At 39.6% G+C, this 15,618-nt stretch overlaps 1 protein-coding gene across 5 annotated transcripts in view; it reads right to left on the bottom strand.

Annotated features, from left to right (window-relative positions):
- Positions 1 to 15,618, bottom strand: part of Marchf8 (membrane associated ring-CH-type finger 8) — an 82,186-nt gene that overhangs the window by 12,562 nt on the left and 54,006 nt on the right. For 2 of the 5 annotated variants that reach the window (XM_060383999.1, XM_060384002.1), the window contains exon 3: positions 5,912 to 5,962. The exons of 2 other annotated variants lie outside the window; for them this stretch is intronic. In XM_060383999.1, coding sequence (XP_060239982.1) covers positions 5,912 to 5,962 — 51 coding nt within the window. Of the gene's footprint in view, positions 1 to 5,911; positions 5,963 to 8,877; positions 9,036 to 15,618 lie in introns of all 5 variants that reach the window. One more of the 5 variants, XM_060384001.1, reaches the window with a different exon arrangement.

The following is a 15,618-nucleotide window of genomic DNA, read 5'->3' as shown; positions in this document are numbered from 1 at the left end:
CAGCTCCTAGCACTTGACTTTCCAAAGTCAAGAGAGTTTTGGTGGTTTGAATGAGGTGTCCTCCATAGTCTTGGCATTCGATTACCCAGTCCCCAGTTGCTGGAGCTTTCTGGGTAAACTCAGGAGGTGTGATTTTGTTGGAGAAAGTGTGTCACTGGAAGTGGGCTTTCTGAGCTAAAAACTTAACTACATTTTTAGTTTGCTCTACTTCTGGCCTGTAGTTAAAAATGTGAGCTCTCAGCTTCCTACTCCAGAGGCCGGGCCTATACTTTGCCACCAGGGACCCTTAACTCTCTGGAAGCATAAACCCAAATAAACTCTTTCTTCAATAAACTTCCTTGGTCATAGTATTTCATTATAGCAAAAGAAAAGAAACTAATAGAAGCTGGTACCAGAGAGTTGGGCTATTACTGTGACAGGCCTGACTTGGATGCTTGGTCCCTAGTTGGTGGAATGGTTGGAAGGATTAGGAGTGGTCTTATAGAAAAGTTCTTTCACTAGGGATAAGCTTTGAGGTTCCAAAAGGCCACGACATTCCCAGATAGCCCTCTCCTCCGATGCTTGTGGATAAAGATTTAAGTTCTCAGCCACTATTCCAGTGCCATGCCTTCCTGCCTGCCCCCAATAATGGTATGGACTCATCCTTTGAAACACCAGTCCCAGTAAATTCTTCTATAAGCTATCTCTATCATGGTGTCTCTTCACAGCAGTAGAAAAGTATCTAATACCTACCTTTTAAATACATGAACTAAACAGGATATCTAAAATACCATGCCCCAGTGTGTCCTGCCCCACTGCCTATGGAAGTTTAGTTTAGTAAAATGAAAGACAAACTATCTGAAATAGTAAGGAGTAAGCCTTTGGAAACAATGTTTTTCATTTGTGTCTGTGTATGAACTAAGTTTTAATGTAAAACATCTGTCTCACTACAGATCATGGTCAAAGTAAACTGAAAGTAACTACAGGAATGTCATTTCTACAAAGAAAACAAAAAAAAAATCAAAATGAATAAAAAAAAATCATGATGTTAGTACAGAGACTTCAGAAGTAAGTGCTGGCAGCTCCCAGGGAGTAAAGTCCTCCCTCCACACACACCACTACGTGAGATTCCTCTGGCTGGGCAGCAAACCAGTCAAACTGGGTGGCTTAAAACTACAGAAATTGGGGGTTGGAGAGATGGCTCCGTGGTTAAGAGTACTGACTGCTCCTCCACAGGACCTGGGTTCAACTCCCAGCACCCACTTGGCAGCTCACAACTGTCTGTACCTCTGAGATCTGACACCCACAGACGTACATGCAGGTGAACACCAATGCACATAAAAATAAAAATAAATAAATAAATATTTAAAAAAAACTACACAAATCAATGTGGATGTGGTAGTACAAGCCTATAATTCCTAGCACTCAGGAGGCAGAGGCAGGAGGATGAGTTCCAGGCCAGCTAGGGCTTTATCACAAGACCTTGTCTCAAAAAATATAAACAGAGAAAATCAAAACCAATCAACCAAACTGTGAAACAATGATGACAACAAACTCCTATATAAATCTACTGTCATAGTCCAGAGGAGCCTTGGGCTCAGGAGCCCCAGGAAGAGTGTAGTTCTAAACTCATTATAGTTGCTTGTAGAATGTAGTTCCTGGCAACATTCAAACAGAACCCAAACTCTTTTCTAGCTGCCATTCAAGGCCACATGGGTGTCCCATGCCATGACCCTTCCCTATCCTTAGGTCCACTTATGCTATGAATCCTAAATTCCCATTCTGCCACCAGCCATGGAAAATTGTCCTTCTAAGTATTCACAGCACTTCATTAGGGCCATGTGTTCAGTCCAAGATAATCTCTTTATCAAAAGGCAGACGTGTTATATGACAATGGGAGTGTAACTCAGGGCTTCCACAGGCAGTGGGGCAGGACACCCTGGGCCATGGTATTTTAGATATCCTGTTTATCAGAGTACCTTTTAATTTGTGTTTCCTTCCCAGGAAGTTGCTAAAGGTTACTGTCCTCCCACTCCAAGCTAAAAGGTAGTGATTTGCCGCTCACCACCCTCTCCGCAGTCCTGACTTCATACGGTACACATAGCCTCGCTTGGTGTTTCAGTCACTGAGGTACGCAGACCGAGATTATGTCTCAGAAAGCTTCAGTTTAGTGAAATTACCCTGAAAGCCAATGTTTCACTGTAAGAGGCTCCCTTCTATAAATGACTATCCAGTTGTATCCAACCTAAACATTGACCTACAATTTAAGAAGAGGCCACTTTGGCTGCTCTGATACATATATCATGGCTCTTGCTGGAAGGCTGTGCCAAGAACTGCCTCCAGAAAAACAATAAACTAGTTCAGCCATTAAAAACTGAATAGATAAAATATAGAATTCATGGGAGAGGATTACAATAAAGAACTACTGAATACAAATAGTCTTTGCATTACAAATGCCTCAGTGTTGTCTAACAAGCAGCACTAACACTGAGTTCTCTTCTTTCTAGCCTGTTGGCACACAGTCATGTGGACAGCAGTATGTTTCCAGTACAATGAGAGGCACAGGGCACAGCAAGGAGAAGGGAAGCAGCCACAGAAATGCTTGAAGACTGGCCTTCCTAAAGTCTCCACAGCTGCAGTCTCAACAAAATAATGCATGTTTATAATAAAGAACACTGAAGGCGACACTTCCTGGCAAAGACATCTTCATAGTTCTAGACACTAAAGTTGTGACCCTATATAGGTTCAAAATCACTAGTAATGGGTTTGGTCAAAGGTCTGTGTCTGTGTCTATACATATTACTCAAAAGGAGCTTTCACTATTGTAACTTTCAATAGTTTAGAGTCCTCTCCATAGATAAGTAACATATGGAAATCTTTCTCAACCAATGTCAAGGCAATGTCCAGGACACAGCCAAGTACTGGACAAAATCTGAGCTCAGGTAAGTGCCATTAAGGTTCTACTATGCCCACATCTCTCTGTGTTAATAAGCAAGGGCAAATCTTACAGTGGTGCAGAAATCTGAAGGCAGGGGATCACGGCAGTTCTGAGTCCGTGCTCGGTAGGTTGCTGCCCCAACCCAATCCATTTTCCAAGACTCTCTGCCCCCCCTAACTGATAGCCCTTGACAGGAAGAGGTTCTCTCCTAGTCTCCCAAATCTCCATTTCAGTAAGAGGTGTCTTATAAAAGGAAGCATTAGGACAACTGGGGAGTGACAATGAGTTCCTCAGTTATAATAAACTGAGGAGCATACTGTGTAATAGTTACGTTTTAATTTCAGGTAGAAACTAATCAATGTGATTTCTAACTAAATGCGATTATAAACCCGATGTAAAATTCAATGTCTTAAGTTATTTGAAGCAACACAGGAAATGTAAGGGTGAAGAGAGGTATGGACAGTGTATCTGATGAAAATGTCTCCAAGCTGTGCTGGCCTATCAGATAAAGGAACTCTTGGCAAGGTGAGAAGGGCCAGGACTGTATGAATTCTAAATCCCAATGCCCAATAATACAGAAGCCATGTCTCTAGTTGGGCTCCTCCCACCTGAACAAAACATGTCTTTTCTAAGGGACCAGCCTGCTTTGTTTGTGTGTTTAAAACAAGTTCTTGCTCTGTATCCCAGGATGGCCTGGAACTCATTATACAGCTCAAGTTGGCCTTGAACTCTAAGCAATCCTTCGGCCTCAGTTATACACAAGCTACCATGCCCAGTTCTCTGCTATTCTTAAACAAAACAACCAAAACCTTCCAAACTTAAAAAATAAGACTTTCCTATATATGGCTATAAAAATGCTAAAGGATGGATCAAATCATACCTTAGAGAAGATGGTGCATTAGACTCTTTGTTTAAAATATAAGCTTTGCTAATAATATTTTTCAAATCAGTGTATATTTGTTGCAAATGGTACAAAGTTCCGCAAGGACATTTAAACATAGGCATATAATGAATTTTGAGCATGCGTCCCCCATGTTCCCCTGCCCTTCACATCTTACCTCTATTCACCTCTTGTCTCCTCTGTTCTTCTAAAGACCACATCTGTACTTCATGTCATATATAAACCTTATTTTGGTAGCTATATAAAGTCTGAGATCCACAATGAGAGGAAAGGTGACATTTGTCTTCTTGACACAGACTTAATGTGCTTGTCCACATATTCATAGGCATATGCTATTATTTTTTCTTTTTTAAAAAAAAATATTTGTTTTTAATTATGCGTGTGTCTGTTATTTGTACATGAGTGTAGTGCCTATAGAGGCCAGAAGAGGGCACTGGATCCCCTGGAGATGGGAGGTACAGGTGGTCCTAGGCTGTTCTAAGAGCACTGGGAACAGAACTCCAGTCCACAAAAAGCAGTGGACTACTTTTATCTGCTGCTTGTATTCTTTTCTTCCTTCCTTCCTTCCTTCCTTCCTTCCTTCCTTCCTTCCTTCCTTCCTTCCTTCCTTCCTTCCTTCCTTCCTTCCTTCCTTGTACTGAGTGTATCGATTGCTCATAGTACTATGAATTTTTTTATAATATTAATAACAAGTTTATTGTTGTGTTAACTGTAATTTTCTTGTTTTGATCAATACAGATGTGTCTGAGCCTAGTTATGATTTTAAAATCATGGTCTGAAACCACAATTCCTACTGTACCTAATGATTCTGATGGGCTTACCTTTACATGTGACCTAGAACATTTCTTTCATGCTTCAGTATTTTAATCTGTTCTGTACATTCAGTGTTTTAACTATATAACATGGAGTGCAAGGTTCCTTCTGGTTTTGTCTGTCTGGAGTTCTAAATACCCTGAATCATCCAAATCTTTTCTCCTGGATTTGGAGATTTTCTGCTATGATTTTTTTTTTCCTGAATGTTACTTATACTTTTAGCCTTAAGATCTCTCCTTCTATGCCCATGACTCATAATTTCAATCTTTTGATAGTGTTCAATACATAAGTTACATTTTATACTTTATTTTTTTAATCCATCCACCTTAACATACATTCCTGATACTCCATTTTTCACTCAATCCATTCCAAATTGGTGAGCTTTTCTGCTGAGTTTTTCACTTCTAAAATTTTCTAAAATTTCAATGTTTTTTTTTCAGTATTTCTATAGTTTTGTTCAATTCTTTCATATCCCATACTGATTTTTATTTCATTCAGCTCTCTGTATTCTCTCAGTTCATTTGGGAGTTTGTGTCCTCCTTGATTTTACTCCTTCTCCTTACAGTTCTTCTAAATTCTTTGTCTGGAATTTCATCTAATTCACTCACACTAGATCATCACTGTGGATTTCTATGTACCAGACATGGTGGTTTTCCTGCTTCTTAGATCTCTGCACTGGGGCTTGTGCATCAGGGATTATTTCCTTGGCTGGGCTTTTTATCAGCTATAATTTTTTTTGAATTGAAGTATTTGCAATGCGCAGGTGGGACTAGTTCATTTTTAGTAGTTCTCTAGCTAAATTCTCAGCTTACAATCTCTGGGAACTACATGTAATCATTTACATTACCTCAGAATGTAGAATCAAAACTACTAGGTGGATCCACTATGAGAATTATATTACTGAGGCTTAAAATAAAAAAAACTAACTTCTAACTTCTGTAACTTCAGTAACTCCTGGGGGAAAGAATAAGGAGCTCAGGTAGTGAAGTGTATGCCTCCTAAGCATGAGAAAATGAGCCTGGATTCTAGGTAGTTTTGCTGAATTTCTAAGCATCACGCTCAGTGACAGTAAGATAAACAGCAACAGAAAAGGACAGTTGACACTGACCTCTGGCTTACAGGCTGCACATGCAACTAACATGCACACAGGAACATATGCACACACATTCTCATTCTCTCTCTCAAAAATGATTTTAAAAAATGGTGGTATTAATACATGCCAAGTCTAAGAATACAAAAGTCCCAGGACACAAAATAATGTATTTTGGGTGACACTTCACCTTAGAAATGTTGCTTGGATGACTCATGGAATGTCCCAATGTCTTCTCATTCTGCAAAAAGCCAAACAGGTAGTAATTACTAAACTCTGATTAAATATGCAAAGAATAAGTAATCAGTTGTAGTAGTAACAAGTAATTCCTGTGAGTAAGTACTACTACATTGGATATATAATCCTAGGTGTTAGACATTGAAAATTGGGTGCAAGTAAGTAAAACAATGGTCCCTGACCTCAAGGAAGGACTTATCAGTGAAAATGTAGGATTTTGGAACAATAAAAATAAAGCCACAAAAAGAGTCTTAAGACATTTTCAAATTCATAGTTAAGAGATGAGAAATACTATGTTTCCTTACATCAGACAGGGTCCATCTTATGAAAAGCCACTAAAAGATGGGGAAGACCCCACCTGTGACTGTCAAAGTTTTCACCAATTCCCATGCTCTCTATTAAGTCTGTCTTCCTCCTAGAGCATAGATTTCTGGGATCACACTGGCCTCCTCCCTCCCATAGACTTTACAATCCATCACAAACTAATGTATCAAATTCTCAACTGTTTCCCTCTCAATTTTATATCTCATTTCCACTTTTACTGTTAATGCTTTAAGATCTTTTTATTTCTTATGTGGGTTAAAAAAAAAAAAAAAACTTTCTATATTGTCCCTCTGCTCATAAGCTGACCTTCTTGATAAATAACAAACTGTGCTTTCCCTTCACCATCTTTATATAATGAGGTTCAAATTCTTATATCTGAAATGGGACTATACAATATTTAGAGACAGGGGCCTTTAATGTGATGATTAAATTGTAAAGAGGTCATTAAAGAGGACCACATTAAAACTGGAAGCATCCTGGCTGGAATAAAGATTCTCTAAAGAGACACTGCGCCTCTCCCTTTGGCTGTTCACAACAGATTCCAAGACATTGGAATTTCCCAGGAATTGTCATGCAGAGAAGGAAAGACTGGGAACATGACGTCAGCAATATGGAGAGCTTGTCTCCCAGAGAGAAATTTAACATAGTCCTAACAACTTGTCAGACATCCTTGTAAAAGAAACTGGAGCTGACACAGTGGAAAAGGCAGGACCACATCTTGACTAGGATTAGTTAATCAAGTGTGGTATTTTGATTGAGAACGGCCCCCCCACAGGCTCGCGTTTGAATACCTGGTCCCCAGTTCATAGAACTGTTTGTGAAGGATTAGGAGGTGTGGCCTTGTTGGAAGAGTGTGTCAATTAGGGTAGGCTTTAGAGTTTCAAAAGTCTCTGTCTGTCTGTCTGTCTGAGCCTCCTATTTGTAGATCAAGATGTAAGCTTTCAATTGTTCCTACTGTCATGCTCTGTCATGGATTCTAAATCTTCTGAAATTATAAGCCCTAAATTAAGCACTTTTTTTAACATGTTGCCTTAGTCATGGTATGCAACTCTGCAATAGAAAAGTAAGATACTATGCCTCCCTCCTGTTCTCTACTTAAATCTATCCTACTAAGATCTCAGAGGAGGACTTGAGGGAATCATTGAACTTTTATGTGCTTCCAGTGTAGCCACACTGAATATTTTCTTTCTGCTTTTCACTATTGTGTCTTTAATTGGACTACTGAGGATGGGGGGCCAATTCTGGCTTATTAGGGTTGTTAGACAGAGGGTTACAGTAACAATATCACTGGTGGTCTAAGAAGAAACAGAGACAGGACAGGCAGAAGACACAGAAGCCAAAGAGAGAAGCTCAAAAGAAGCCAATCTTGCTGGCACTTTAAGCTGAGACACCCAGTCACCAAAAAGAGAAAATGTCTGTTACTTAAGTGATAGTAGCCTAGGCCAGTGGTTCCCATTCTAACACTGTAACCCTTTAATAGTTTCTCATGCTGTGGTGACCGCAATCATAAAATTATTCTCATTAATACTTAATAGTAGTTTTTCTACGGTTATGAATAATAATGTAAATATCTGTGTTCTCTGATGGTCTAAAACAATACCTGTGAAAGGGTTGTTTGACTCCCAAAGGGGTCGCAACCCACAGGTTGAGAACCACTCCCTTAGCAAACAAAAAGGTCTTTCTACTATGCATGTTTTTCTTACTTAGAACCCAAATAAATACAAATAAAACAAAATCTGTTAGGAAAAGAAGAGAGTCTTACTTCTGTTTTAAGACCCATTTTCTTTAAGGTCACACGTACTATGCACAGAGGAAAAAATAAAGGTAAGGAAAGTGTACTGAGTAAAAATACTATGACTGACAGAAGTACAAAAGACCATTCAGAATCTCCTTTTAGAAAGGCTTTCCACTCATCAATCTTTGCTTGAGGATAACTAGGCACCCAGCTTGTCTGGCAACTCTCATGTACAAGACCATAGCTCTAATCATCAGCATAGGTGGAAAGGATTGAAAAAGCCAGCAAGAGAGGCTTAATTTTTCCCTTCTCTCAACATACAAATCCCCAATCCTTCTCATTCTTGCATTGGAGTGATCAGTATTTTGGTGAAAGTTCCAGATCAAATAGCACTATTTTGGTAATGTTCTGTGTGTTAAAAAAAAAAAAAAACAATAAGTGTGCAAATTCTAAAGATGCTTTCCATTTTATAAATCTGAATAAAAAAAATACAGTTCTCTAAGTGTACAATATAGACACTGTTGTTAAATGTTTAGCCTTAATGAAAGACTTCTTGGTCATAAGCCCAACTGTTATAAAGGAAAAGGATAAAATTATAAAGTATGCCCAAAGAATTGAGAGTCTGACAACAAAGATAGCTTTTAAGAGCTTAGGTTTTCATTCCATCATGTTATTTATATACTCCCCTACTAGAATTTATGAATGAAAATGTACTATAGATAAACAAAGAGCACTATTATGAATTCTGGGTTCAGGATGAATATACTGGTGACTTGCCAGCAGATTTTAGGTAGTTCATTAAATAAAATATGCTTTCAATTATCTGTACAGAAAATCAGTTATATTCAGCATCACATTACCTGCTAAGAATGCCCCCGCACCTCACCTCCTGCCCCATGTCTGAATGATTGGAACTATTTGTGAAGGTTTAGGAGGTTTGGCCTTGCTGGAGGAGGTATGCCACTTGTGTTGGAACTTTGAGAGTTCGAAAATATCCACACCATTCTCTGCCCTGTGCCTGTGGATCAAGAAGTGAGTTCTTAGCTACTAGTTCAAACACCATGCTTTCCTGCCTTCCGGCCTTCCTGCCTACTGCCATGCCTTAGTCTTGATGTTTTGTCACAACAACTGAGAAGTAACTAAGACATCTTCCACCAAACAAAAAATAGCCAATTTGGTGTCATGTAGAAATCTACAGGTAAGTTAGAAAGAATTAATAAATTATATATTAACACCTTTTCAGTGCTCCAGTGGCAACAAATACCAGGATGAGAGACTCCCAGCTGTTAAGATATATAACACAAACAACCTAGACCGAGAACCAAGAGTTCTTCTTTACATGATAAACGTAAAAAAATAAATCTCTTCTTCAGTTGAAGGACATCTAGGTTGTTTCCAGTTTCTGGCTATTACAAATAAACGGGCTGTGACCATAGTTAGTTGAGCAAGTGTTTTTTTTTGGTCAGATGGAGCATCTTTTTAGGGCTATGTCAAAGTGTTGTATAGCTGGGTCTTGAGGTAGATCAATTTCTAATGTCGATTTCCAAAGTGGCTGTACAAGTTTGCAGTCCCACTAGCAATGGAGGAGGGTTCCCCTCGATCCACATCTTTGCCAGCATGACCTGTCATTTGTGGTTTTGATTTTGGCCATTAAGACAGGTGCAAGATAGAATCTCAGAGTCATTTTGATTTGTTGATGGCTAAAGATGTTGAACATTTCTTGAAGTGCTTCTCAGCCATTAAAGATTTTTCTGTTGAGAACTCTCTGTTTAGATCTCTATGTTTAATTGGATTATTTGGATTGTTGATGTCTAGTTTCTTGAGTGCTGAAGTAACACAGAAATTATGGGAGTAGCTAAGCAATGACTGGTCCAGCTTGAGATCTATGACATGAGAGGAAGCCCACCCCTGACACTGCCTGGAGGACCAGAAACCAGAGGCCAAATGGCCTAGAGACCTAGGATAGAATCAAACATACTAATAAAAAAATTATTAGTCTAATTTGATAGTCCCATCGTGCTCAACACTGCCTGGATGACCAGGAACCAGAGGCTGGACAGCCCAGACACCTAGCATAGAACCAAACACAAATAGCAAAAAACAAAACAAACCAACCAACAAACAAACCAACAAACAAAAAACACAAAGTCAATGAAATAATAGCTAATGATATTCTGTTCTACTCATAGATTAGCAAGACCAATCATTGTCATCAGAGAGGCCTCATCCAGCAACTGATGTAAACAGATGCATAAACCCACAGCCAAACATTGGCTTGGGGAATCTTGCAGAAGAGGGGGAAGGAAGGATTGTAGGAGCCAAAGGGAGTCAATGATATGACAAGAAAACCCACAAAATCACCAAACCTAGACTCCTAGGAACCAACAATGAGGATGCCTGCATGGAGCTAATATGGGCTTCTGCATATGTTACAGCTGTGTTGGTGCTTTTGTGGGACTCTGAACAGAGAGAGTGGGCTTGTTTCTGACACTATTGCCTGCTTTTGGAAACCTTGTCCTCCTACTGGGTTGCCCTTTTTTATATTTGCATTAATTTTTTTTTAATTTATTCATTTTACAACCTGGTCTTGTCCAGCTTTAATATGAGGGTATGTGCCTAATACTACTATAACCTGATATGCCATGTCTGGTTGATATCACTGGGAAGCCTGCCCTTTTCTGAAGGGTATTGAAGGAGGAATGGATGAGGAGGAGAGAGGTTGAGAAGGAGAGACCGTGAGGAAGGGAAACTGTGGTAGAAATGTAATGTATGAGAGAATAAATTAAGAAAATTTAAAAAATAAGGTACAGGCGTGAAAAGAAAAAAAAAACGATGATGTAAACCTTTGTACTGTTTTCTTGTTAAAACAATGAAGAGTTTCCACTTGTGAATTTTTTTTAAAGTATCTAGAAAGGCCCTCAACCCTGCAAAAGGCCAATAATCCAAGAGGTGTGGGGTATGACCTTGGTATAGACTCAGTCATCTTACAGGAAGGGACAGACCAGTAATCTCACTATGACAATGGGTAACAGATTAACAATTTACAACTACCTTGCACAACAGACACACTAATGGGTCAGCCATGGATGGGTCACACTTTGCTTTACCAGGACTGCTTAACTAAATACCACTCAATATCCTCTCATTTACACAGAAACCTCACTGTCAGTACCCCAAGGACAGATTGGAGGGTTACTGGATGGACCCCTGTATTTTATTAGCTAAAGTTCCCGAAAATAAGTCACACCTACATTAGACGTTCTACAAGGCTTGATATTTGATTGTCAGTGGTTGTGAGGAGGTTGGAATGTTGCAGGTCCAGAGCCAAATTACCTTGGAGTATCAAATGCTCTTTAAATAACCATTCATTGCCCACTGCTGTGTGTGACCTAAAATCCCCCTGACTGTTAGATCACAGTCCCTCCAAATGCTCCCTCACAGATCAAGCTTTATGCTCCTGGCAACCCCTCTCCCATTCAGCAGGTACCTGGACAATATGGGTCACATACTGACCTAAGCCCGTCTTCCTCCCTCAGAGACACTGAAGAGTGGGCACCCTGGTTTGTCTGGTGAGACTGTAGCTTTTCTTGCTGCAAAAGTTGACCAGTGAGTGCTGCATGTATCTGCAGTGTGACACAGCTTCCCACAGAAAGACTACTTAGGTTCATCCCTTTGCTGACTTAATAGCTTCCTCTCCTTTCTGAAGTCTATCTAATGGTGACTAACAGGCATATAACTTTGGAATGTATAAACAGATTCAGAGCTTTTGCTTACCCACAGCTAAATATGTCATCAGATAGGTTCTGAGGCCTACAGCAGAGGTTTCTCCACTTTGATGTCACTTGCCTGCCTCATGCTCCCACCAATGTATTTGAAGGGCCATAATTATTTTTGTTGCTCTGTTAATATAAAAATTTCATGAAACTGTTACTATATTGGAACATGGTATTCGGGATAACATACATCTGTGTTTCTGGATCACAGTCACTCAAATTTAGCTCCAGAATAAATGACCTCACCCTTCTGAGAGGAGAGCTAGGTTTATTGCATCATCAGTTATGCTGCCTTTACTATGGAACCTAAAGGACAAGCCACTTTCACAGGAGAAGTCACCCAGAGCAGAGGTGGGTACCAGCACTGTCCTTTGTGTTAAGGCTTAAGCCCTTAGGACAAATGGCTGCGGTATCTATTAAACTTTAACATATTAAAGTGGACCTCGATGCCTGGTCCTCCCAGCATCCCTTAGTCCCTACCTGTTACAGGGTATGGCTAGCACACTCTACCCCCTACCCTAAACTTCTCCAGATGAAGGTTTGGCTGCTCTTCCCCCAGGGTACCTATCCCTATATAACCCAGCCATTTTGTTTCCCTGCTCTTTTTTGGTCTATCCTTTATTTTCTTGGGCAGTCTCTTGGCCCAGGCCACCCCGCTTGGCCAGCAGCTCCTCTCCCTTCTCCCCTCTTGCCTTCCTTCATATGGTCAGCCTACTCATATCCACTCTGGATCTCCTAGATGTACCTCTGGCTATGCTCTCCCTTTTACCTACAATAAACTTTCTCATCTATTAGGAGCCGTCATGTCCTTCCTTTTTTATTTTTTATTTTTTCATTCTTTTTGTACTTGGCACTGTCTTTAAGAGTGGTGGTTGGGGAGTTCCCTCTGATGCTCAGACCTTCTTTGGTTTGGTTGTTGGTCCAGCAGTTTATTCTGAGATGCCTGTTTAGGATTCTAGTTGCTGGCTACCTTTTATGGTTTGCTTCTAGAGCACTTGGTTTAAGGTATCCATTTTTTGGTTTATTATGTTTACTCTGAAAGCACTTTGATTTCCAAACATTGTTTGATTTTTGTTTTGAGTCAGGGTTTCTCTATGTAGCCCTGGCTATCTTGGAACCTTCTCTGTAGAAGAGGTTACCGCAAACTCATAGAGATCCACATGCCTCTACCTCCTGAGTGCTGGGACTAAAGGTAAAGGCATGCATCTCTACACTAGCACTGGTTTCATTCAGTTTGTCAATGTGCTAGCATTCACTTCATTAATGTGTTAGCATTCAGTCTGTTAATATGCTACCATTCAGTTGTCTGCTCTGCCACTCCTCTAAAACCTAATTCAAGGATAAAGGAAATGTTCAGAAAAAACAGCTCAGCTAGTTTTGTTTGATAACTATGTTAATTCAAAAAGAAAAAGGAAAAGCATATTCTTCTTCATTTGTAAGTTACCAATTATATATTTTCTTTCCTTAAATGTTTTTAAATTAAATGTTTCCAATTAAAGTCCATTCACAATCTATATTTCTGTTGCCTAAGAATTTCCACTTAGCACTCAAGAACCCATGTGAACAATGAATGTTCCCCATTTCTTTAATTAAAGCCCCTGCATGGTTGTATGCATGTACTCTCAGAGATCAGAAAAGTGAACTGTGTCCCTTGCAGCTGAAGTTACAGGCAGCTATAAGCCACTTGACAGGAGTGCTAGCGGCTGAACTTGGGTCCTCTGAAAGAGCAGACAGCTAAGTATCTCTTGATCCTTCCAGCTTTCTCTTTTATAAGGTGGCTCTGTAAGTGAGTGAGGGGAATATTAAAGGGAATCACACTGGTAGTAACTCTGAGCTCTTTTAAGCACATTGTCAGAAAGGAAGAAGTCAGTTTCACTATTCGTAGATGATATGATAGTATACCTAGGTGACCTCAAAAACTCAACCAGAGAACTCCTTCAGCACATAAACACCTTCAGCAAAGTGGCTGGATACAAAATTAACTAAAAAAAAAAAAAATCAGAAGCCCTCCTGTATACCCAAAACAAAAGGGCCGAGAAAGAAATCAGGGAAACAACACCCTTCACAATAGCCACTAATAACATAAAATACCTTGGGGTGACTCTAACCAAGCAGGTGAAAGACCTGTTTGAAAAAAACTTCAAGTCTCTGAAGAAAGAAATCCAAGAAGACAGCAAAAGATGGAAAGATCTTCCGTGCTCATGGATCGGTAGGATTAACATAGTGAAAATGGCCATCCTGCCAAAAGTAATCTACAGATTCAATGCAATGCCCATCAAAATACCAACATAATTCTTTACTGACCTTGAAAGAAAAATCCTCAAGTTCATATGGAAAAACAAAAAACCCGGAATTTCCAAAACAATCCTGTACAACAACAGATCCTCTGGAGGTATCTCCACCCCTGATCTCAAGTTGTACTACAGAGCAATAATAATAAAAACTGCTTGGTACTGGCATAGAAACAGAAAGGCGGATCAATGGAACCGAATAGAAGACCCAGAAATAAACCCAAACACCTATGAATATTTAATTTTTGACAAAGAAGCCAAAACCAGTCAATGGAAAAAAGACAGCATCTTCAACAAATGGTGCTGGTCCAACCGGATGTCTACATGTAGAAAAATGAAAACAGATCCATATTTATCACCCTGCACAAAACTAAAGTCCAAGTGGATCAAAGACCTCAACATAAAACCAGATACTTACTCTAAATTGGTTAGAAGAAAAAGTGGGGAAGAGCCTAGAACTCGTTGGCACAGGAGACAACTTCCTGAACAGAACACCAACAGCACAGGCTCTAAGAGCAACAATCAATAAATGGGACCTCATGAAAATGAAAAGCTTCTGTAAAGCAAAAGACACTGTCATTAGAACAAAACGACAGACTACAGATTGGAAAAGGATCTTTACCACCCCAACATCTGACAGAGGGCTGATATCTGGAATATATAAAGAACTAAAGAAGTTAAAAGGTAACAATTCAAGTAACGCAATTAAAAAAATGGGGTATGGAGCTAAACAGAATTCTCTGTGGAAGAATATAGAATGGCAGAGAAACACATAAGGAGATGTTTGACATCCCTAACCATCAGAGAGATGCAAATCCAAATGACCCTGAGATTTCACCTTACACCCATCAGAATGGCCAAAATCAAAAATTCAAGAGATAACGCATGCTGGAGAGGCTGTGAAGAAAGGGGAACCCTACTCCATTGCTGGTGGGAATGTCAACTGGTACAACCACTATGGAAATCAATCTGGTGCTTTTTCAGACAATTAGGACTAGTGCTACCTCAAGATCCAGCTATACCACTCCTAGGCATATATCCAAAAGATGTTCAAGTACACAAGGACATTTGCTCAACCATGTTTGTAGCAGCTTTATTTGTAATAGCCAGAACCTGGAAACAACCCAGATGTCCATCAACGGAGGAATGGATACAGAAATTGTGGTACTTTTACATTTTACACAATGGAATAATACTCAGCAATTAAAAACAAGGAAGTCATGAATTTTGCAGGCAAATGGTGGGATCTAGAAAAGATCATCCTGAGTGAAGTATCTCAAAAGCAGAGGGACACACATGGTATATACTCACTTATATAGCCCTATAAGATAGGATAAACATACTAAAATATGTGCATCTAAAGAAGATAAACAAGAAAGAGGACCAGGGTAAGAAGATCAATCCTCATCTAGAAAGACAAAGGGGATGGACATTGGAAATAGGAGAAAACAAGTAACAGGACAGTAGCCTACCATAGAAGGCACCTGAAAGACTCTACCTAGCAGTGTATCAAAGCAGATGCTGAGACCCATAACCA

The sequence above is a fragment of the Meriones unguiculatus genome, chromosome 5 (assembly GCF_030254825.1).
Source record: "Meriones unguiculatus strain TT.TT164.6M chromosome 5, Bangor_MerUng_6.1, whole genome shotgun sequence".
NCBI lineage: Eukaryota > Metazoa > Chordata > Mammalia > Rodentia > Muridae > Meriones > Meriones unguiculatus.
The sequence above is the reverse complement of the archived record's forward strand: the minus strand, read 5'-3'. Positions and strand labels throughout refer to the sequence as shown.